This window comes from Crinia signifera, chromosome 19, assembly GCF_055691185.1.
Source record: "Crinia signifera chromosome 19, ASM5569118v1, whole genome shotgun sequence".
NCBI lineage: Eukaryota > Metazoa > Chordata > Amphibia > Anura > Myobatrachidae > Crinia > Crinia signifera.
Genome location: NC_139226.1, coordinates 16,408,973 through 16,434,864, shown reverse-complemented (window position 1 = coordinate 16,434,864; position 25,892 = coordinate 16,408,973). Strand labels below are relative to the sequence as shown.

At 47.0% G+C, this 25,892-nt stretch overlaps 1 protein-coding gene across 2 annotated transcripts in view; it reads right to left on the bottom strand.

Moving 5' to 3' along the window:
• Positions 1-25,892, bottom strand: part of LOC146042195 (uncharacterized) — a 59,567-nt gene that overhangs the window by 21,239 nt on the left and 12,436 nt on the right. For both annotated transcript variants that reach the window (XM_083162121.1, XM_083162122.1), the window contains 4 exons: positions 25,464-25,613; positions 16,015-16,161; positions 13,879-14,007; positions 11,453-11,569 (listed from right to left, as the gene is read on the bottom strand). In XM_083162121.1, the coding sequence (XP_083018247.1) occupies positions 11,453-11,569; positions 13,879-14,007; positions 16,015-16,161; positions 25,464-25,613 (543 nt within the window). The remainder of the gene's footprint in view (positions 1-11,452; positions 11,570-13,878; positions 14,008-16,014; positions 16,162-25,463; positions 25,614-25,892) is intronic.

The window sequence follows — 25,892 nt, the reverse complement described above, 5'->3', positions numbered from 1 at the left end:
CAAAAAATCCAAACAATCCTCAATAGACATATGGGGGTTCTCCAGACGGATGCCGATTTAGCAGGGATCATGGACAATCGGATACAGATCAACTGGAGAAGAAGCAAAAACCTGCGAGACATTCTGGTGCACAGCCATTTGGAGAAAAGCCAAAAGATCATCAAAAGGAGAACTGGCTCCTCCAAATGTGGCTTTTGTAAAGCATGCAGCATCATGACCCCGAAAGAGGAGTATGTGGACAAATTTGGCAAAAAATGGAAGATTGGAGAACACATCAATTGCGACACAGTGGCCGTTATATACAATCTACAATGTCCCTGTTCCAAAACATACATAGGTAAAACCAAGAGACCACTGAAGAAAAGATTACTGGAACACATATCCAGCATAAAGAATGCGGAGAGGGACAGGAAAGCAATGAAAACACTTACGCCTGTTGCCCGACACTTCTACCATCACCATAACAGCAAACCAGTAGGTCTACTTGCCTATGGGATGAAGAGAATTGATCTAGGCATTAGAAGAGGGGATATTGATGCTGAGTTACTCAAACAGGAGACCAGATTAATCTTCCTCATGGACACTATGTCTCCAAAAGGCCTTAACGAGGAGAATAGTTATGCTGCTTTCCTATAAACCATTCACATGGGATGGGTTCTACAATGCATTCAGCTCATGAGACTGATAGTTCCATAGAGACACATGACCCTCAGTCGGTCAACCCTCATCTGACAACTGACCCCAGTTCGGGAAGATACCCGATACTTAGGATCAATATGTCCTATCTCATAGGACCAACATCAGTCATTGATTCATAACATATTCCGTGTTGGAACTTTGAGAGGATACAACCTATTTATTATGTTCACTAACCACAGGGATTCTGCAATGTACCTGTTATTATTCCAGGGATCAAGGACCTTATAGGTTACCCCCCAATAACAACACTGGCACACAGCCCCCCCTCAGTTTGGGGTTAAGCTGACAACACGGGTGACACACCACACCTAACGGTGAAGTCTTGTACCTAATAATATAAAACCTTTCTGCACTTTTTATACTAGCCAATACATATTTGTTTTTTGACCTGTAGGGTCATTGACCTTTCTCACTAACCCCATCATTATTACCGCATTGACAGCGGAGCGCACTCACATGTAACATCCACGATATCCATGGAATGGTTTATTTTCACAGTTATCACTCAATTATTTGCGGTGGACACTTTTTCAATATTTCCTTTTTTTCTTTTTCGACTTATTATCACATACACTTTACTGATATACTTCACCACATATTTACCTAATTGCTATGACACAACATTAGACCAATCACCTATTATTTGAATCAAGCCAGGACCTAACAGCAATTTAATAATTGACACAGAAATTATGTAAACAGCAACCTATCACAGACACTCCTGCATATACCCATATCCTCTCAGCGAATAATATGCGCACATGAAACAGGATAACTGAGGACATGACGTCTCTCACTCTAATAATAATAGAAACAAACATAATTCCATATGGAAAAAGATTTTTTCAACATATTCTTTCAACATATTTTTTCAACATATCCTTTCATGAGCGAATTCCAATGGTACCAACAATGACGACACAGGACGTGTAGACCACCTTTTAAATCCTACTGTGCATATGTAGATTTACCTCTAAAGTCCCTATACCAATCGTAATCAATAAAAAATCTTACCTCTGGGCATTGATACTTAATAACACAAGAAAAGAAACATTAATACAGTTACGAGTGGCCTGGCTAACTATGTATCGGTGGATATGACATTGATACATATACTCAAAATGGCGCATCACACTATGATTAACTAACACGGATGTCGACCACAGATTCACCATTACTGTAAATGGCGATGCACGAGCGACTCCACGTGATAGACATCATATGCGATCTTAAGCCGAGTACATACATTAATACGTCCTTTAACGGATTATTTCTCCTGTATAAAACAGGACAACACAAGATGTGTCGCCGTTTGTCTCAGTAGTATCTTAGCCTACCCAACTGAACTTTTGCAGAATTCTTGTTCCTTGGACAACTCTTGGTTACCAACATAAGCAATAAACTCAATTAAGTATGTCTAATATACACCTTTGCAGTAGAAAATGTGACCGACATCAACCAGGACGACACAAGACGTGCCGATTACTGTTGAGATCATACAAACCATAATCACCACTAACTGCACACAGGGGAAACATTCATGTAGTCTCCATATGAACTCATATGAGTAACTGCGGAATTTCAAAGTTTCACTAGATACAATGAGACTAAAACATTAACTCAGTCACCAGGGGTTATAATGACACGGTGTTATCTGTTATGAGAGTGACACATTATACTTATGATCCCAGACTCAGTGGGATGAATGCTGCTGACACAAATGGTGACACAATACGTGTTGATACTGTTTTAACTGGCAGGAGAATGACATACATACCTAATAAGGCATTTACATCTCAGAACTATTAGGAACTATATATTCGACACATATGACGACATAAGATGTGTTGAATAAATTCAACCTTACTTTGCAATGACAGACGTATTTGAGAATTTACCTCTCCACAGTCACATCCTGAAGGCAAGGGACTACATGACTATGGGGCATTTAGGAAGATAGACAAACCATTAATTATGAAACCGCAACTAAATATGAAACCCGCTTGTGACAAACATCAGCAGATTCGGACAGATCACCTGTCACATGCACACTAATTTATTACCAGCCCACAACATCGGAACACATGTACGCCTCCACCAAATATGCAATGGAGTAGCGTACAGACTATATGAGAGCAAGTGATGCACGATCATGACATATTACGTACCAATGGATCTCAACAGAGAGACTTCGCGCTATCCATTCCTGACAGCTGAGAATGATGCCGCTCGCATACCGTAGCAAATACTTACACGAGCGGACCTCTAATTGGCGGACTGGGACCCACAGGGGTATAAAACTCCTGACGTGGCTAACGTCTGGTTGGCCTTGAAAAAGCTGTTCTGCGAAGCGCGTGCCGGCTAGCGGTGCGCAGGCAGAGTCAGCTCTCCCTCACTCTTTATTATTTTCATTGTTAGGATGTTATTTTGATTACTTGTGCGAAATATCCACTATATCTCACAGCCCTTATAAGGGTAGTGTTATATATGAGACGTCAGCACTGGCTATAACCCGTTTTGTTAAATGCCCAGCCATTGAGCACCCATTTTAGGCATTAATAACATACGGACAGCCAAGTGATTTGGTAATACTGAGCAGACCGGCACATATACGTGTCCTGCCTGACATCAGTGATCTCAGAGCTTTGCGGTGAATACCACACCGCAATAGCCTGATAGATCCTGATAACAGAGCAGATAGACACTTACTAATAGCCGAGTCCAGTCAGGTCTCGAGCTGTAATCTCCGTGTGCGGGCCCGCCAAGGAGTTAACGCTAGTATATATATCCTGTACCTCACACCCATTGTCTTCCCAGTTGATTTCTGGGTAATAGGGTGACTGTCTCAGTACGTGTTCCCTGTATATTCAACAGGAACAGTGATTATACCTCTTGTGTGGATATTTTACGGTGAAGATATTAAATGTGAACACACCAAACATCATATACGCACACTTGTTAATCCATCCTCATTACAGAAGTGAATTTAGTGAGAGCAGCCTGCCTGCCACCTTATTTTATTACTTGTGATTTCCTACTTTAAGTGTTGTTTGTCCATTTCTCTCTATTTTTTTTAAACATTTCGCAGTATTTTTAAAGCATACCTAATAAAAGTATAAATTTTAAATGACATAGGTGCACCCATATAGACAGGACATTCCTGCTTTTCTCCTTTTTTTGTGACACTTCTCATTGTCCTGGGGTAGCACACCTCCGTCCTCAGTTATTACTATAAAACTGAATCTTGCATTTTTTTGGGGGGTCATTCATAACATTGTATTTGTAGTCTTGTGCGACCAATCCCTCTCCTTCTGGTCTCTTGTTCTAATCACTTCAGATGCTGCTCATAGTTCTATTTACCTCTATATCTATTACTTGTATAATAGTAACGCATAGCCCGGTGGCCACTGTACTGCCACTGTAGTCCCAACTGTGGTCCATCCCTAAAGGTCAACAGGCGTTAGGTCAACACCTGAATTAGGTCAACATGGCCAAGGTCAACATAAGCGACAAATGGTGAGGAACAGCAATCAAAAGGTTTTTCACATACAGGATACGGTCGTATTGTCGACCAGACTTAGGTCAACAGTCATTAGGACGACACCGTTGGGTCGACAGGCAACTATGTCGACAGGGTTCTAGGTTGACATGGATGAAAGTCGACAGGTGACTAGGTCAACATGGGCCTAGGTTGACATGGTTTTAGGTCGACAAATGCGTTAGATCAACATGGGTTAGGTCGACAGGTCGACAAGTCGCAAGGCCGACATGTTTTTTTTTCACTGTTTTTTGAGCTGACATGTCCCGGCAAGCGGTACTTCATGCCCTACAATCCACTAGGGCGTGGTGGGAGAATAAAATAGTGTGCCGAGCGCAGTAAGGCACCGTGCCCGAAGAATTGCGAGTGAAGCGAGTGATGCGAGGGGCTGCGGTTGACTTCCAACTCTGTCCATGTCGACTGTTTCGACATTCGGATAAAAAACCTGTGAAAAAAAAAACATTTCGACCTCGCTACCTGTCGAGTTAACGCATTTGTTGACCTAAACCCATGTCGACCTTGTTCCATGTTGACCTAGACACCTGTCGACCTTCACCCATGTCGACCTAGAACCCTGTCGTCCTTGCTGCCTTTTGACCCAACGGTGTCAACCTCATGACTGTCGACCTAAGCCTGGTCAACAATACGATCCACACCCTTTCATACCCTACCATCCACTTGTGTGTGGAGGTAGAATATAATATTGTGCTCAGCACAACGAGGCATGGTGCACAAAGCATGGCGACAGCAGCGAGCCATGCGAGGGGACGCGGAACACTGACACGGTGTCCATGGCGACAGCAGCGAGCCATGCGAGGGGACATGGGACACTGACACGGTGTCCATGGCGACAGCAGTGAGCCATGCTAGGGGACGTGGGACACTGACACGGTGTCCATGGCGACAGCAGCGAGCCATGCGAGGGGACGCGGAACACTGACACGGTGTCCATGGCGACAGCAGCGAGCCAGGCGAGGGGACGCGGAACACTGACACGGTGTCCATGGCGACAGCAGCGAGCCATGCGAGGGGACATGGGACACTGACACATACCCTCCAACATGACCCATTCCATTAGGTACAAAATGCTCTGTTCCTGGACTTCCCTGCCAGTGGCAGTTACAGAGGTTGGACTCCAGCACAGTCCAATATTCAAAGAGGGGGGGGGGTCACATCAACTGTCAGTGATTCCAGGTCAGTGATGTTTCCCCCCCTCTGCAACTGCCACTGGTAAGGAAGTCCAGAAACAGAACATTTTGTACCTAATGGAATGGGTCATGTTGGAGGGTATGCTGACACAGTGTCCATGGCGACAGCAGCGAGCCATGCGAGGGGGCGCGGAACACTGACACGGTGTCCATGGCGACAGCAGCGAGCCATGCGAGGGGGCGCGGAACGCTGACACGGTGTCCATGGCGACAGCAGCGAGCCATGCGAGGGGACGCGGGACACTGACACGGTGTCCATGGCGACAGCAGCAAGCCATGCGAGGGGGCGCGGAACACTGACACAGTGTCCATGGCGACAGCAGCGCGCCATGCGAGGGGACGCAGAACATTGACACGGTGTCCATGGCGACAGCAGCGAGCCATGCGAGGGGACGCGCAACATTGACACGGTGTCCATGGCGACAGCAGTGAGCCATGCGAGGGGACGCGGAACACTGACACGGTGTCCATGGCGACAGCAGCTAGCCATGCGAGGGGACGTGGAGCACTGACACGGTGTCCATGGCGACAGCAGCGACCCATGCGAGGGGACGCGGAACACTGACACAGTGTCCATAGCGACAGCAGCGATCGATGCGAAGGGAAGTGGAACACTGACATGGTGTCCATGGCGACAGCAGCGAGCCATGCGAGGGGACGCGGAACACTGACACGGTGGCCATGGCGACAGCAGCGAGCCATACAAGGGGACGTTGAACACTGACACGATGTCCATGGCGACAGCAGCGACCCATGCGAGGGGACGCAGAACACTGACACTGTGTCCATGGCGACAGCAGCGAGCCATGCGAGGGGACGCGGAACATTGACACGTGTCCATGGCGACAGCAGCGAGCCATGCGAGGGACGCGGAACACTGACACGGTGTCCATGGCGACAGCAGCGAGCCATGCGAGGGACGCGGAACACTGACACGGTGTCCATGGCGACAGCAGCGAGCCATGCGAAGGGGCGCGGAACACTGACACGGTGTCCATGGCGACAGCAGCGAGCCATGCGAGGGGACGCGGGACACTGACACGGTGTCCATGGCGACAGCAGCGAGCCATGCGAGGGGGCGTGGAACACTGACACAGTGTCCATGGCGACAGCAGCGAGCCATGCGAGGGGGCGCAGAACATTGACACTGTGTCCATGGCGACAGCAGCGAGCCATGCGAGGGGACGCGGAACATTGACACGGTGTCCATTGCGACAGCAGTGAGCCATGCGAGGGGACGCGGAAAACTGACACGGTGTCCATGGCGACAGCAGCGAGCCACACGAGGGGACGCGGAACATTGACAAGGTGTCCATGGCGACAGCAGCTAGCCATGCGAGGGGACATGGAGCACTGACACGGTGTCCATGGCGACAGCAGCGACCCATGCGAGGGGACGCGGAACACTGACACAGTGTCCATGCCGACAGTAGCGACCCATGCGAGGGGGCACGGGACACTGACACGGTGTCCATGGCGACAGCAGCGACCCATGCTAGGGGACGTGGAACATTGACACGGTGTCCATGGCGACAGCAGCGAGCCATGCGAGGGTACGCGGAACACTGACACGGTGTCCATGGCGACAGCAGCGAGCCATACAAGGGGAAGAGGAACACTGACACGATGTCCATGGCGACAGCAGCGACCCATGCGAGGGGACGAGGAACACTGACACGGTGTCCATGGCGACAGCAGCGAGCCATGCGAGGGGACGCGGAACATTGACACGTGTCCATGGCGACAGCAGCGAGCCATGCGAGGGACGTGGAACACTGACACGGTGTCCATGGCGACAGCAGCGAGCCATGCGAGGGGACGCGGAACACTGACATGATGTCCATGGCGACAGCAGCGACCCATGCGAGGGGACGCGGAACACGGACACGGTGTCCATGGCGACAGCAGCGAGCCATGCGAGGGGATGTGGGACACAGACACGGTGTCCATGGCGACAGCAGCGAGCCATGCGAGGGGATGTGGGACACAGACACGGTGTCCATGGCGACAGCAGCGAGCCATGCGAGGGGGCGCGGAACACTGACACGGTGTCCATGGCGACAGCAGCGAGCCATGCGAGGGGACGCGGAACACTGACACGGTGTCCATGGCGACAGCAGCGAGCCATGCGAGGGGACGCGGAACATTGACACGGTGTCCATGGCGACAGCAGCGAGCCATGCAAGGGGACGCGGAACATTGACACGGTGTCCATGGCGACAGCAGTGAGCCATGCGAGGGGACGCGGAACATTGACACGGTGTCCATGGCGACAGCAGTGTGCCATGCGAGGGGACATGTAACACTGACACGATGTCCATGGCGACAGCAGCGACCCATGCGAGGGGACACGGAACATTGACACGGTTTCCATGGCGACAGCAGCGAGCCATGCGAGGGTACGCGGAACACTGACACAGTGTCCATGGCGACAGCAGCGAGCCATACAAGGGGACGTGGAACACTGACACGATGTCCATGGCGACAGCAGCGACCCATACGAGGGGATGAGGAACACTGACACGGTGTCCATGGCGACAGCAGCGAGCCATGCGAGGGGACGCGGAACATTGACACGTGTCCATGGCGACAGCAGCGACCCATGCGAGGGACGTGGAACACTGACACGGTGTCCATGGCGACAGCAGCGAGCCATGCGAGGGGACGCGGAACACTGACATGATGTCCATGGCGACAACAGCGACCCATGCGAGGGGACGCGGAACACGGACACGGTGTCCATGGCGACAGCAGCGAGCCATGCGAGGGGATGTGGGACACAGACACGGTGTCCATGGCGACAGCAGCGAGCCATGCGAGGGGGCGCGGAACACTGACACGGTGTCCATGGCGACAGCAGCGAGCCATGCGAGGGGACGCGGAACACTGACACGGTGTCCATGGCGACAGCAGCGAGCCATGCAAGGGGACGCGGAACATTGACACGGTGTCCATGGCGACAGCAGTGAGCCATGCGAGGGGACGCGGAACATTGACACGGTGTCCATGGCGACAGCAGTGTGCCATGCGAGGGGACATGTAACACTGACACGATGTCCATGGCGACAGCAGCGAGCCATGCGAGGGGACACGGAACATTGACACGGTGTCCATGGCGACAGCAGCGAGCCATGCGAGGGGACGCGGAACATTGACACGGTGTCCATGGCGACAGCAGTGAGCCATGCGAGGGGATGCGGAACATTGACAAGGTGTCCATGGCGACAGCAGTGAGCCATGCGAGGGGACGTGGAACACTGACACGGTGTCCATGGCGACAGCAGCGACCCATGCTAGGGGACGCAGAACATTGACACGGTGTCCATGGCGACAGCAGCGAGCCATGCAAGGGGACGCGGAACATTGACACGGTGTCCATGGCGACAGCAGTGAGCCATGCGAGGGGACGCGGAACATTGACACGGTGTCCATGGCGACAGCAGTGTGCCATGCGAGGGGACATGTAACACTGACACGATGTCCATGGCGACAGCAGCGACCCATGCGAGGGGACACGGAACATTGACACGGTGTCCATGGCGACAGCAGCGAGCCATGCGAGGGTACGCGGAACACTGACACGGTGTCCATGGCGACAGCAGCGAGCCATACAAGGGGACGTGGAACACTGACATGATGTCCATGGCGACAGCAGCGACCCATGCGAGGGGATGAGGAACACTGACACGGTGTCCATGGCGACAGCAGCGAGCCATGCGAGGGGACGCGGAACATTGACACGTGTCCATGGCGACAGCAGCGAGCCATGCGAGGGACGTGGAACACTGACACGGTGTCCATGGCGACAGCAGCGAGCCATGCGAGGGGACGCGGAACACTGACATGATGTCCATGGCGACAGCAGCGACCCATGCGAGGGGACGCGGAACACGGACACGGTGTCCATGGCGACAGCAGTGAGCCATGCGAGGGGACGTGGAACACTGACACGGTGTCCATGGCGACAGCAGCGACCCATGCTAGGGGACGCGGAACACTGACACGGTGTCCATGGCGACAGCAGCGAGCCATGCGAGGGGACGCAGAACACTGACATGGTGTCCATGGCGACAGCAGCGAGCCATGCGAGGGGACGCGGAACACTGACACGGTGTCCAATGCGACAGCAGCGAGCCATACAAGGGGACGTGGAACACTGACACGGTGTCCATGGCGACAGCAGCGAGCCATGCGAGGGGACGCGGAGCACTGACATGGTGTCCATGGCGACAGCAGCGAGCCATGCGAGGGACATGGAACACTGACACGGTGTCCATAGCGACAGCAGCGACCCATGCGAGGGGACGCGGAACACTGACACGGTGTCCATGGCGACAGCAGCGAGCCATGCGAGGGACATGGAACACTGACACGGTGTCCATGGCGACAGCAGCGACCCATGCGAGGGGACGCGGAACACTGACACGGTGTCCATGGCGACAGCAGCGAGCCATGCAAGGGGATGTGGAACACTGACACGGTGTCCATGGCGACAGCAGCGACCCATGCGAGGGGACGCGGAACACTGACACGGTGTCCATGGCGACAGCAGCGACCCATGCGAGGGGACGCGGAACACTGACACGGTGTCCATGGCGACAGCAGCGAGCCATGCGAGGGACATGGAACACTGACACGGTGTCCATGGCGACAGCAGCGACCCATGCGAGGGGACGCGGAACACTGACACGGTGTCCATGGCGACAGCAGCGAGCCATGCAAGGGGATGTGGAACACTGACACGGTGTCCATGGCGACAGCAGCGACCCATGCGAGGGGACGCGGAACACTGACACGGTGTCCATGGCGACAGCAGCGAGCCATGAGAGGGGACGCGGAGCACTGACATGGTGTCCATGGCGACAGCAGCGAGCCATGCGAGGGGACGCGGAACACTGACACGGTGTCCATGGTGACAGCAGCGAGCCATGCGAGGGGACGTGGAACACTGACACGGTGTCCATGGCGACAGCAGCGACCCATGCGAGGGGATGTGGAACACCGACATGGTGTCCATGGTGACAGCAGCGAGCCATGCGAGGGACGTGGAACACCGACACGGTGTCCATGGCGACAGCATCGAGCCATGCGAGGGACGCGGAACACTGACACGGTGTCCATGGCGACAGCAGCGAGCCATGCGAGGGGAAGCGGAACATTGACACGGTGTCCATGGCGACAGCAGCGAGCCATGCGAGGGACGCGGAACACTGACACGGTGTCCATGGCGACAGCAGTGAGCCATGCGAGGGGACGTGGAACACTGACACGCTGTCCATGGCGACAGCAGCGAGCCATGCGAGGGGACGCGGAACACTGACACGGTGTCCATGGCGATAGCAGCGAGCCATGCGAGGGGACGCGGAACACTGACACGGTGTCCATGGCGATAGCAGCGAGCCATGCGAGGGACGCAGAACACTGACACGGTGTCCATGGCAACAGCAGTGAGCCATGCGAGGGGACGCGGAACATTGACACGGTGTCCATGGCGACCGCAGCGACCCATGCGAGGGGACGTGGAACACTGACACGGTGTCCATGGCGACAGCAGCGAGCCATGCGAGGGACACCGACACGATGTCCATGGCGACAGCAGCGAGCCATGCGAGGGGACGAGGAACACTGACACGGTGTCCATGGCGACAGCAGCGAGCCATGCGAGGGGACGAGGAACACTGACACGGTGTCCATGGCGACTTATGTTGAAATTCAGGACAAAAAAAAGGTGAAAAACTCATTTCGACCTCTTGACTGTCGAACTTGCCAATATCGACCTAATGTTTGTGTCCACCCAATGATCCTGTCGACCTTAAGCCATGTCAACCTTTTTTATGTGTCGACTTAGGGTCCTTCGACCCGAAAATCCCATGTCGACATTTTTACTGTCGGCCTTCTCAATGTCGACCAAATGTTTGTCTCTACCTACCTGATCTACAGCCACGTCAACCTATTTCCTGTGTCGAACTAATGCCTGTCGACCTAATGCAGACTTTGTATAACATACCTTTTTCGGATGTGGTAAAGGCATCGTAACAAACCAAAGGACGATTGCAAGTATCTAGTTGTCCAGTGCAGTACGTAGTATCTGCGGTCGCACACACATAGCATGAGTGGTAAAAGCCTGCAATTGGAGGATAAATATGGAATTAGATGATGTATGGAACAGGAATTCTGGGTGACAAGGGGCTCATTTATCAATGAGTCATAAAACGTATTGTGTATGATAAATGGGGCTCCACCCAATCACCTCCTCACTAGTGGCAGCTTCAAGGGTGGGTCAAACATTGCAATCCAAAATTCAAATAGGGGTCACACCAACTGCCAGTGAGTCCCAGTGTTAGGAACAAAAGACATGAGAGTAGAACACGTAAGAGATAGGAGTGGATTGACAATGTTTGAAACCATGTTGTAATATATATACAATCTAATGCTTTTATTCATATATTGGGGCTGATTCCGGATCACTCACAGTGATCTGAATTCAGCTCCTGCCCCGATGGCCGTGGTTTGTGCATGTGTGCACACATTTCTAGGCATGTGCTATTCACAGCAGGGAGGGAGGGATGGGGCAGATGGGGTCCGCCAATGGGAATGACCAGCGTTTTATGGGTATCCCCATTAAAACGCTGGGTGTTTCCATGGGTGCGTGGGTGGAACGATGCCCCTTCTTCCCAGCGCACGCAAATACCCAGTGACTTTTATTTACAAAGCCAGGAGAAATCATTTGATGGTCTGCAACCATCAAATGATTTCTTCTGCAGGGGAGGCATAAGAGGGGATATGTATTCATTACACTTCCCCTCACATGTTAGCGAGGGGAATAAAAGGCTGCAAGGGGGGCATTCATATAGGATAGGCGATGGGTGGTGTCTCATGTGCACGGTGAGCTGCGATCTTCGTACACTTACCCCCCATGGCATGGAAGGAGTCAGAACCGGCCCTCAAGCATGAAGACAGCTGTTTCAACTGAGCAATGTCAGGGCTGTTGAAAACTGACACTGCTCAGTTGAAATAGCTGTCGGAACAGCCGCTGCTGGTACCTGTCTTTACCTTTATGGAATAAAATATTTTCTTCATACTTGACTGCCGGTTCTGACTGTGTACTGTATTGCTTAACTTATGGACCAGGCACCATGATTATACTTTGCCTAGGAGTCCCGCCCTGTGACCCCAATATCTATCTATCTATCTATCTATCTATCTATCTATCTATCTATCTATCTATCTATCTATCTATATACAGTGCTATTTTTCAGCAGGCTCCAGCAGGAACTGAGGCCATTATTCTAGTTCACACTTTCTGACAAACTCCTTCTTAGATGGACAAAACCATGTGCACTGCAGGGGGGCAGATTTAAAATGTGCAGAGAGAATTAGATTTGGGTGAGTCATTTTGTTTCTGTGCAGGGTAAATACTGGCTGCTTTATTTTTACACTGCAATATAGATCTCACTTTGAAGTAAAACCCCAACCAAATCTAATTCTCTCTGCACAAGTAACATCTGCCCCACCTGCAGTGCACATGGTTTTGTCCATCTAAGATGGATTTTGTCAGAACGAGTGAACTAGAATAAGGGCCTCAGTTCCTGCTGGAGCCTGCTGAAAAATAGCACTATATATATATATATATATATATATATATATATATATATATATAGATAGATAGATAGATAGATAGATAGATAGATAGATAGATAAGCCCTAAACCCCCCAACATTATAATCCAATCTCCATACCCCCAACTCAAAATTCCCACTTCCAGCCCTGAGGTTAGGTGTCCGGCTATTTACTAACTACAGTATGTAACTACAACTTGAGAGATAGTAACGACTAGCCTCCCATATAATGGCACACAGACGCTGGCACTAGCATAAGGCTATGGGTTTTTTCCATTAAGATGAGAGATCTATAGAAGATGGTATATTGCTGCACGCATACACAATTATTTGCTGGCATTTTTAGAAGCAGAACACGAAGATCGATGAAAAATGACTATTCAGTAATACACATTGGGGCAGATGTATTAAGCCATAAACAGAGATAAACACGAGGGTAATAAACCAGGATAAACGTTCAGCCAATCAGCTCTGAACTGCCACGTTATAGGTGGTGCTTAAAAATGCCAGTTAGGAGCTGATTGGCTGGGCATTTATCACCAGTGTGTTTATATCCTTTTAAGGCTTAAGCCTTTAAGTGGCAACATCTCTGTGAGAGAAGTTCAAAATAACCGCAAAAACTTCCAGCGTCGCTAACATTCGTTATACAAATTCAAACAAAAAGGATGAATACTAATGTTGGCTGGGCAATTTTCACACCTATTTTGAAAAATTCACTTGGCACGCATAGGGTTAATACATCTTCCCCCAATGTTAGCAATGTTAGCAATGGCAATGGCAGGAATAAAGGAGACAAATGTTCTGCTGAGGAGACCTGGACTTTTGCTGCTACATGTTGTTCTTGATGACACTTGCCGGTCACCAGATGACGTGGTCTGGATTCCCAGGTCGCAGAAACTTTTAGTGCCACAACCGCGCATAGCCATAAATTGTCTAGTAGTTGCTGTAAAGAACAAACAACATAAATATTAACAAAGTATTGTAACATATTCCGCATTGATACAAAAGGTGTAACGGGTCATACAAAATGATATTCTCTAAGAGGTGACCTTTGCTTTCATATGAGCGCGGTAAAATGGAAGCGATGGACCAAAATCATGGTAGATGGTAATCAAAAATTCCAATATATTCTGACTTGGCACTTGTTTACACAATTCTGGGGCACACTAGGAACGGACAGTCCCATCAGATACCCACAGAAAAATTGTGTGTGGCATTGTTTATAATATCAAGCATTTGCAATATTATTCATTTTTATTGGTCACAATTGTATATTTGATCATAACATTTTTTGGTACTTGTTTCCTAGCACGGCCACACCGATTTTGATCGGGTTGGTCGTGCTTGAAAAAAATCGCATCGCCAACCCGCCAACCCGAAGCGCCAACCCGAAGCGAGCCCGCGAGGGGCGGCGGTACGCGTCCTCCAACCTTTTCATACCCCTACTATCCACGTCGGCGTGGAGTTGAGAATATAAAGTGTGGCGAGCGCAGCGAGCCACCGAGCCCGAAGCGTGGCGAGCGCAGCGGACACCTGTGAAGCCCGCGAGGGCACGCGTATACCTGTGAAGGTATCCGCGTCCCCTCGTGGGGCTCGCTGCGCTCGCCGCGCTTCGGGCTCGGTGGCACGCTGCGCTCGCCACACTTTAGATTCTCAACTCCACGCCGACGTGGATAGTAGGGGTATGAAAAGGTCGAAGGACGCGTACCTCCGCCCCTCGCAGGCTCGATTAAAATATATTTGAAATCAACCAACATTGACTCTAGCTCAACCAGCATCATTCAAAATAGACCTTTAATAAATACACCCCTTGGTATTCAAATGATAGCACTCTGACCATAATTAGATCAGTTCCTGGTCAAATATACTCACTGAGATCCCTGATATGAGTAATATTGGGGCAGATGTATTAAGCCTTAACAATAGATAAATGCAAGGGTGATAAGGAGAGACAACCGTCCAGCCAATCAGCTCCTTAGTGACTTTTTTCAAACACAGGCTGTAACATGGCAGTTAGCAGGTGATTGGCTGCACGTTTATCTTTCCTTATCACCCTTGGATTTATCTCTTGTTAAAGATTAATACATCTGCCCCAATATGTGCTACCAAGCAGGGCCGGACTGGGACCAGAAATTGGCCCTGGCATTTTAAGCACACAGGCCCACCTGTAGCAGACAGGACACTTGTGTATTGAAAAGGGGGCGTGACCTCATGGGAAGGAGGTGTAGCATTACAAAAAGGAGGTATTACACATTGTGGCGCACACCTTAATGCCCGTTACACATTGTGGTACACACCTTAATGCCCATTACACATTATGCAACACACCTTGATGTTGTGTACATATTATACCACACACCGTAATGGCTACTAAATGTTATGCCATATACTGTGAGTGCTGCTTACCTACAGTTAATAGCCAGGTATTTCTTGCTTGAGGACAGGGCCTTCATGCTTGATGCCATGGGGGATTACATGCTCATAGAGTAGGGCTCAGGCAGGGCCAGTTAGGACTCACTCAGACTCACCCTGTTTATTACACACGCTGTCCCTTCCTCCTCCCAGCGCGCGCCACGACTAACTCACATGTCACTGTGAGTGTCATAGAAATAGGTGGCGCCTATGCAAATGCCGCTCAACTCCCTCTGCCTCTCTCCTAGTATGCTCTGCTCCACCATCCCGCCCCCTACAGCGGTGCCGCTCAGACCGACTGAAAATGGCGTGGCTGTCACTTCGGCATGTAAACGAATGGCCAAAATCGGCCCTTCGGGCATTTGCCAGAAGTGCCAGATGGCCAGTCCGGCCCTGCCCTCAGGTGTACACTACTGATTAGGAATATGAGCAATAATAACCTTTGATGTATTTGACTAGATTATATAATGGATGAGTCTTCATTTATGTGATGCTGTGTTTGCTGCAGAACAGGAAGCAAAAATATAATTATAATTACCATTCGTAGAAATATAAGTACTTGTGAGAATACACATATTTTCATTTCCAGTACATTCCATGGTATCGCCAGTTTCACAAAAGGCAAATGTATCCGAAGTACACGTTCCACAAATCAGTCCATTTGGCTGAGAACTAGTACTGGGTACTGTAAAATATAAAGATAACAAAATGCAATATGTGTGAAATACTTCTTTTTTTATTTAATTTCATATGCAGAAATGTAAATGTAATTCATTTTAATTATTGAGTGTGTACATAGACCACATACTTACGTATATTTAAAATGGGGATTTCTTCCTCGTTGCAACTATACATGAGAATCCATGTGTTCTTTTCAGTTCAAGTGCACCAGGTTTCATTTGTTTAGTATATTTTTTACTCATGGAAAAAAAAAGTTGTCCTTTAAGAAATGTAAGCAGACGCAGAAGAATGAGGACAAAGAGGTTAGACAGAAGGAGGCTAAGAAGGTAATCAGATGTGCAAAAGCAAAAGGTATATATGTGAAAGGAGAAATACAAAAAGTGGAATAATGGGCCTTATTCTGGTCTGTGCGGAAGGAGCCGAATATGCGGGCAGGACCGTGCATTCTAAACCCCGCCTTGCGTATGGATCGCTCACTCCGTCCGAATGCGGTAAGAAGCTGTCCGAACGGACCGCACGTGTATTTTTCATGAATACACCTCCTCCATCACAGGGAACCTCCCCCATCATTCGATGGTCGCAGACCATCGAAAGCAGCACCGAGTGGTCCGCCATCTCCTGCAACCTCAGACCACACGGGCATTTCTCCGTGCAAAAGCAGGGATCTGGGCGGGCATCTGACATCCGGCAATGTCATATGTCCGCCCCCTACACGTGCGTCACGACCGCATTACCATACGTAAGCCCAGCGGTTTCATGGGAACGCTCATGAAACGCGGGGTGTACACATATGGTAATGAGCCCAAACAGCCCTCTCCACCCCCTGTTCGTAGTGTACACATTTCATGCGGAATGTGGACGTGCGTTCCGTTCGCACATGCGCAGATATGCATCTGCACATGTGCAGACAGAAAACATTGGCGTACCGACCGCACACGGACATTACCGCACCAACCAGAATAAGGGCCAATAAGACTAAAGACAGAGAATGAAAGTCTTCATGAGGGGGACAATGTAATAGCAGATCATATTAATAATTATTTCTGCTCAGTATTCACTGCTGAAAGAGAGGGGAAGGGGCCACAGTTAAGTTGCAAGTATAGTCAGAAAACAGAGGGAGAAACAAGTACATTTACAGAGGAGAAAGTCCTCACAGAACTCTCAAAACTGAAAGTGGATATATCAATGGGGCCAGAAGGGATACATCCAAGGATACTAAAATAGCTCAAAGGAGAGCTGGTAAAACCAATAACAGAATTATTCAACCAGTCACTCGCTACTGGAGTAATCCCAGAGGATTGGAAAACAGCGAATGTAGTGCCACTGCACAAAAGTGGAAGCAAGGAAGAGGTAAGCAACTATCGACCAGTGAGCTTGACATCAGTAGTAGGGAAATTGATGGAAACACTCTTAAAAGAAAGAGTTGTAGAATATCTCAAAACCAGCAATTTACAGGATCCAAAACAGCATGGGTTTACTGGGGGAAGATCATGTCAAACAAATCTTATTGACTTTTTTGACTGGGTGACTAAAGTAATAGATCAAGGTGGGGCTGTGGATGTAGCTTATCTAGACTTTAGTAAGGCTTTTGACACTGTCCCACATCGCAGACTGTTAAATAAACTTGAAAGCTTGGGATTGGATTCTAAGATAGTTGAATGGATAAGAGCATGGTTGCATGACAGAAAACAGAGAGTTGTAGTAAACGGAGTACAGTCAAAGGAGGGAAAGGTTACAAGTGGAGTACCCCAGGGATCTGTACTTGGACCAGTGCTTTTTAATATCTTTATTGGTGATATTGCAAATGGAATTGAGGGTAAAATGTGCCTTTTTGCAGATGACACCAAGGTATGCAGCAGGGTAGACACACCAGGAGGGGTAAAACAAATGATTGATGATCTAGGTAGATTAGAGGAATGGTCAAGAGCATGGCAACTACAGTTTAATGCCAAAAAATGCAAAATGATGCACTTGGGTTGCAAAAATCCAAAGACTAAATATAGCATAAATGGCACTATAATGGAAACTACTGAGGAAGAGAGTGATCTAGGTGTCACTATTTCAGGGGACTTAAAGGCAATGAAGAAGGCAAGTCAGATGCTTGGTTGCATAGGGAGAGGTATCAGCAGTAGAAAGAAAGAAGTAATAATGCCACTGTATAGGTCATTGGTACAACCTCATCTAGAATATTTTGTTCAGTTCTGGAGGCCATATCTCCAGAAGAATATAAATACATTAGAGACTGTACAAAGAAGGGCAACTAAAATGGTGCATGGCCTACATCACAAAACGTACCAGGAAAGACTAAAAGATCTTAATATGTATACTTTAGAGCAGATAAGGGAAAGGAGGGACATGATAGAAACTTTCAAATATATCAGGGGTTTTAACAAGGTACAGGTGGTAGACATTCTTCAAAGGAAGAGGAGCAGCAGAACACGAGGACATGCACTGAAACTAGAGGGAGGAAGATTCAGGGGAAATTTGAGGAAGAATTACTTCACAGAAAGAGTAGTAGATAAGTGGAATAGCCTCCCATCAGAGGTGGTAGTGGCAAATACAGTAGTACAATTTAAACATGCTTGGGATAGGCATATTGATATCCTTACAAAAAAATAAGGATCAAATATGGTTTGAGGTAAATGTTTAAAAAAGGGGCAGACTAGATGGACTAGATGGGCCAAGTGGTTCTTATCTGCCGTTAAATTCTATGTTTCTACGATGCATACATGGACCGAAGAGGACCGATCTAAATCAGATTTAGTTGAGTATATTTTTTTTCTAATGTGTCCCCTAATAGAGTCTACTGGACAAGTGGACTGAAGACCCATGTGTCAACTTAGGCGACTATAAGAGTGTGTGTGTATATATATATATATATATATATATATATATATATTTTCGTTGCTGGCGGCACTCACAGAAATGAAGACACACACGACGGTGTAGTACTTATGAACTCAACGTTTCAATTGTATTTGCACAATTTTCGTCAGGAGTAGAACAAAGATAAATCACACTTACCAAACCTAAATAGACAAACGGACAGTGAGGCAGGTCCACGATCTCCCCTCCTGCTTCCGGGATTCGGTGTGGTGACGTCACAAACAGCGCCTGAGCCGGCCAGGGAACGGGGGAATGCGTGGTTGCTGTGGCAACAAAAATAAACACAAAGGCGCAATCTTAAAGATAAATGTAAAACAATTGAAAAACACATTATGGCAATGCTTAAGACTTTGCAGAAAACAAGCAAAACCTATTACGAAGAAGGAGAACGCAGTATTACAGCACCAGATAAATGAAAGCTAGGTCACACGAATGCATAGCATCAAACAAACTGATAAGTTATAAGAAACATTTAAATGACAAGTATTCATTTAAACCATATGGAGATATGGTATTAAGATCATGGATCCATCTGGCCTCCAAACACAAGAGTTTTTTGTCTCTGTCACCCCCCCTGGGCATAATGGGAACGTGATCAAAGATTTTATATCTAAGGGTAGCAAGCGAATGGCGTGCATCCCTAAAGTGCTTGGCTACCGGCTGATCAGTGTCTTTACCCTCCAGGGCTTTTCTGATCGCCGAGCGGTGTTGGGCAGCCCGTTCCTTGAAAGTGCATTTAGTTTTGCCTATATAGGCTAGTCCGCAAGGACAATTGATCATATAAATAACATATTGGCTGGAACAAGTTAAAACAAACTTTATAGGTATCTGTTTTCCAGAATGCGGATGCAGAATGTAATTCCCTGTTTGTAGATAATTGCATGTTGCACAGCCAGTGCACTTGTAGGAACCCGGGGCTTTAGTCAAGAAATGAGTCGATGGAGTAGGTGTCAAAGTGATGTCACTTTTGACTAGCCAGTCTCGAATGTTTCTTCCTCGTTTGTGGCAATTAAGCATACGTTTGTTCTTCAGTGAAGGTAATTGCTTATCGGAAGTAAGCAACGGCCAGTATCTCTTAGATGTAGATACAATATGTTTACTGGCAGGTGTGAACTTGCTAACAAGTGGAATGATTTCTTGGGTGACTTTGGGTTTAACTTGGAGGCACACACTCCTTGGAATCCCCAGAGCCTTAGCTTTTGCTGCCTCCAGATCTCTTCTTAGGTAGCCAAATACCTTGACTATTTCCTCCAGCCTGTTATACAAGGGGAACCTACTTTCTTGCATGACACTACAGATTTCATCAATAAAATCATGTGCCTCAGAGAACTTCCCAGCAATTGTGTTCTAGCCACTGTGGACGTGGTGAGCTTATACACAAAAATACCCCACTCGAAGGGTCTTCTAGCAGTGGAAAAGCTCATTACTAACAATCCCAGGTACAAAGGCCCGGATATCAAATTCTTCATCAAATTGCTTGAGTTAACTTTGACCAACATTTTTTTCTTATTCAACCATGAATACTATGTGCAACTTATTGGCTGTGCAATGGGATCGAACGTGGCGCCTAGCTTCGCCAACGCGTACATGTTCGCGATAGAGAAAACACTCTTTTTGGAGAATTCAGCTTTCTCTGATAAATTTATCTTCTTTACCAGGTATATTGACGACCTGCTCATTATTTGGGCAGGGTCAAAAGAAGAATTCGATACCCAGATGCAAGCCATTAATCTCATGGACGCAGATATCCACTTCACACATGTGTGTGACGTTACCTCTGTTAACTTCCTGGATGTCACTTTAACAATACAAGATGGCAGTATTAACACTCGTGTTTACCACAAGCCCACAGAAAAGAACACCTTGCTACATGCATCTAGCCAACATCCCATATCAATGATCAAGGGTCTGCCTTATTCCCAATTCTTAAGGATTAAACATATTACCAACGACACAGACCAAGCTGAAAAACAGATGGATGATATGATGCATCGATTTCTAAACAGAGGCTACCTAAGAAGAGATCTGGAGGCAGCAAAAGCTAAGGCTCTGGGGATTCCAAGGAGTGTGTGCCTCCAAGTTAAACCCAAAGTCACCCAAGAAATCATTCCACTTGTTAGCAAGTTCACACCTGCCAGTAAACATATTGTATCTACATCTAAGAGATACTGGCCGTTGCTTACTTCCGATAAGCAATTACCGTCACTGAAGAACAAACGTATGCTTAATTGCCACAAACGAGGAAGAAACATTCAAGACTGGCTAGTCAAAAGTGACATCACTTTGACACCTACTCCATCGATTTATTTCTTGACTAAAGCCCCGGGTTCCTACAAGTGCACTGGCTGTGCAACATGCAATTATCTACAAACAGGGAATTACATTCTGCATCCGCATTCTGGAAAACAGATACCTATAAAGTTTGTTTTAACTTGTTCCAGCCAATATGTTATTTATATGATCAATTGTCCTTGCGGACTAGCCTATATAGGCAAAACTAAATGCACTTTCAAGGAACGGGCTGCCCAACACCGCTCGGCGATCAGAAAAGCCCTGGAGGGTAAAGACACTGATCAGCCGGTAGCCAAGCACTTTAGGGATGCACGCCATTCGCTTGCTACCCTTAGATATAAAATCTTTGATCACGTTCCCATTATGCCCAGGGGGGGTGACAGAGACAAAAAACTCTTGTGTTTGGAGGCCAGATGGATCCATGATCTTAATACCATATCTCCATATGGTTTAAATGAATACTTGTCATTTAAATGTTTCTTATAACTTATCAGTTTGTTTGATGCTATGCATTCGTGTGACCTAGCTTTCATTTATCTGGTGCTGTAATACTGTGTTCTCCTACTTCGTAATAGGTTGTGCTTGTTTTCTGCAAAGTCTTAAGCATTGCCATAATGTGTTTTTCAATTGTTTTACATTTATCTTTAAGATTGCGCCTTTGTGTTTATTTTTGTTGCCACAGCAACCACGCATTCCCCCCCGGCTCAGGCGCTGTTTGTGACGTCACCACGCCGAATCCCGGAAGCAGGAGGGGAGATCGTGGACCTGCCTCACTGTCCGTTTGTCTATTTAGGTTTGGTAAGTGTGATTTATCTTTGTTCTACTCCTGACGAAAATTGTGCAAATACAATTGAAACGTTGAGTTTATAAGTACTACACCGTCGTGTGTGTCTTCATTTCTGTGAGTGCCGCCAGCAACGAAAATATACAAGGGAAGTCTGCAAGGGCTTATCCGGGAGGGCACCCAGCAAACTATCAGCCAGTAAGCGGAGAGCCGGTTCATCCCTGTTTCTGTATATATATATATATATATATATATATATATATATATATATATATATATCTAGAGTAGAGAGAATAGAAGAGGGCGCTTCATGGTGCATTAAACGAGTAAATTTATTGGATCCAAATACATAATAAAATCCAGAGTAAAAGCAATTGCTCGTACCAAGTAAAACAACACTGTGGGCTGATTACCACATGGCATGAAATTATCACACAGGCAAAGCTGCTCACTTGTCCGGACAGGCGAATGGAGAACTCCGAGAGTCTGCTACTGACAGGCGCTGGCTTGCGCTGCTGGAGGCAGGAGAACGGGGAGACACCAACGCCGGATGGGATCAAAGGGAGACAGCCACAACAGTCGGGTAGAGCATCACGTAGCCACGCCCTGACGCGTTTCGTCACTGGGACTTCGTCAGAGGGCGTAGCTACCGTGACTCAAGACCCGATACTTAACAGAGTGAACAGCCAATGGGGACATGTCCACTGATTGAGCTCTGTGCACACCGCAGCAGCTGTACTGGAAGTCTCAGATCGGCTTCAATGTGAGAGCTAGCTGGTTCTTAAAGGAGACTACATCAAGCTGACTCCGGCGACACATGTGTAGACAAATCTTAGAACACATGTCAACACTTTTGTGCATATAAAAAACTGGTACAATCAATGAACTATTTTCAACGACAACCATATTTGAATATGAAATACTGAGCAATTGATACAAAATATTTCTTAAAACATTAGTTATATTACATACATAAAAAATGTATATATAAAAATCATCATAAAAAATACATGATAAAAAATACATACAAAACAACAAGTGCAGTATAAAAATTCACGAGAAAGAAACAGTAATATATCATTATGCAAATAGACTAGAAAAAGCAAGAAGTAGGGGGAGTGACAATGGTGGAGAGTGCTAAAGTGCTAGTGCAAAAAAATTTTTTCCACATCAGTTGATAAAGGGTGTGATTTCATAGCCCTCATTGAGTCCAAAGGGAGTCAATGTATTTAATTTCAAAATCCACTGAGTCTCTCTCCTCATAAGACGTTTGTCCAGGTCACCACCCCTTCTATTAGGTTTAACAACTTCAATCCCTTTAAAACTCAAACATGAAGGGTCACAATTGTGATGCTCCTTGAAATGACGGGGGACACTATGATTTAATACCCCGTGTTTAATATTGCGGAGCACCTCCGCAATATTAAACACGGGGTATTAAATCATAGTGTCCCCCGTCATTTCAAGGAGCATCACAATTGTGACCCTTCATGTTTGAGTTTTAAAGGGATTGAAGTTGTTAAACCTAATAGAAGGGGTGGTGACCTGGACAAACGTCTTATGAGGAGAGAGACTCAGTGGATTTTGAAATTAAATACATTGACTCCCTTTGGACTCAATGAGGGCTATGAAATCACACCCTTTATCAACTGATGTGGAAAAAAATTTTTTGCACTAGCACTTTAGCACTCTCCACCATTGTCACTCCCCCTACTTCTTGCTTTTTCTAGTCTATTTGCATAATGATATATTACTGTTTCTTTCTCGTGAATTTTTATACTGCACTTGTTGTTTTGTATGTATTTTTTATCATGTATTTTTTATGATGATTTTTATATATACATTTTTTATGTATGTAATATAACTAATGTTTTAAGAAATATTTTGTATCAATTGCTCAGTATTTCATATTCAAATATGGTTGTCGTTGAAAATAGTTCATTGATTGTACCAGTTTTTTATATGCACAAAAGTGTTGACATGTGTTCTAAGATTTGTCTACACATGTGTCGCCGGAGTCAGCTTGATGTAGTCTCCTTTAAGAACCAGCTAGCTCTCACATTGAAGCCGATCTGAGACTTCCAGTACAGCTGCTGCGGTGTGCACAGAGCTCAATCAGTGGACATGTCCCCATTGGCTGTTCACTCTGTTAAGTATCGGGTCTTGAGTCACGGTAGCCACGCCCTCTGACGAAGTCCCAGTGACGAAACGCGTCAGGCGTGGCTACGTGACGCTCTACCCGACTGTTGTGGCTGTCTCCCTTTGATCCCATCCGGCGTTGGTGTCTCCCCGTTCTCCTGCCTCCAGCAGCGCAAGCCAGCGCCTGTCAGTAGCAGACTCTCGGAGTTCTCCATTCGCCTGTCCGGACAAGTGAGCAGCTTTGCCTGTGTGATAATTTCATGCCATGTGGTAATCAGCCCACAGTGTTGTTTTACTTGGTACGAGCAATTGCTTTTACTCTGGATTTTATTATGTATTTGGATCCAATAAATTTACTCGTTTAATGCACCATGAAGCGCCCTCTTCTATTCTCTCTACTCTAGATCTTTATTTGCCAGTTGGACCCTTGGCATTCGTGTCCTACACGAGAGGAGGAGCAGCAGTCCGATATTTGGGACTTTGGTGACTTTTAACCACAATTTATTTTGGTTATTCAGCTGGTTGTTCTATTTAATCAGCGCATTAAGGACAACGTCTTTTTCACCATATATATATATATATATATATATATATATATATATATATATATATATATATATGCAACAGAAAGCGTGATTGGGGTGCGCATCCTCATGCATAAAATGTACCTCCCAGTTAATACTTAAATTAAAATCAGAAATACATTCTGGAGATCATTTCCATGTGTCCAATGTTGGATGCATTCACAATAATTAAGCACAATCCGTTTTAAGATGAATAGACTTTTATTGAAATAAATACCTGACGCATTTCGGCACAACGACTTCATCAGGGGTAAAACTGATTTAAACAGTGATCCTAACAAGAATCCTAGCTGGACAGTGTGACTTATAGTTCCACAATTTAAACTACCAATATGGTATAGTAGATTTGGTCAACCAGTTTGGGATGATTAAGTTGTCAACCAGTTTGGGATGATTCTGGTTGTTATAGGTAATCTTCAGAGGTGAATTACAAATTTTGGGCAGGACACTCTCAATGTACCAACCTCCTCATCCAAAATGCAGGCCATTCCTCCACCGGGGATAGCCCTGGGCTTTAGCCTTGGCCCTTGGGTGACTTTGAAAATCCCTTACTCCCCCAGGGACCCCAGGCCCATACTGTAATACTGGGTTAGAATAAATAAATGTAATAAGAACACTTACATGTAGGTGTGGATGGAATACAGTTATCCGTGTAACAACAGGTTGTGGCCATCAATTGTTTCCTGTTGGGAAAGTTGATACTACCGGTCCTGTTGCACTGACTGGTGCTTAGACAAGACATCATAAAACGGGAAATGGTCATGAGCCCATCTGTTAAAAAAGAATGATGAAAAAATAAATAAAATATAATGTTTTTTTTTTTTTTAAAGAGAAAGGGATAACCTTTGCACAATCTAATATTTGGTAAATAAACGACCCCATTATTTGGCAATAGTTGTCATCACTATTGACTGCCATGGACAGTATGAGTAAACCGAACACTGAAGAAAGGGAAGGACTGTCTCTCTGCTGGCGCCGAAAGGGAAGAGAATGAAGTTATTATATTTGTTAGGTATTAACCAATAACTTTTATTCAATTTTTTTATGCAA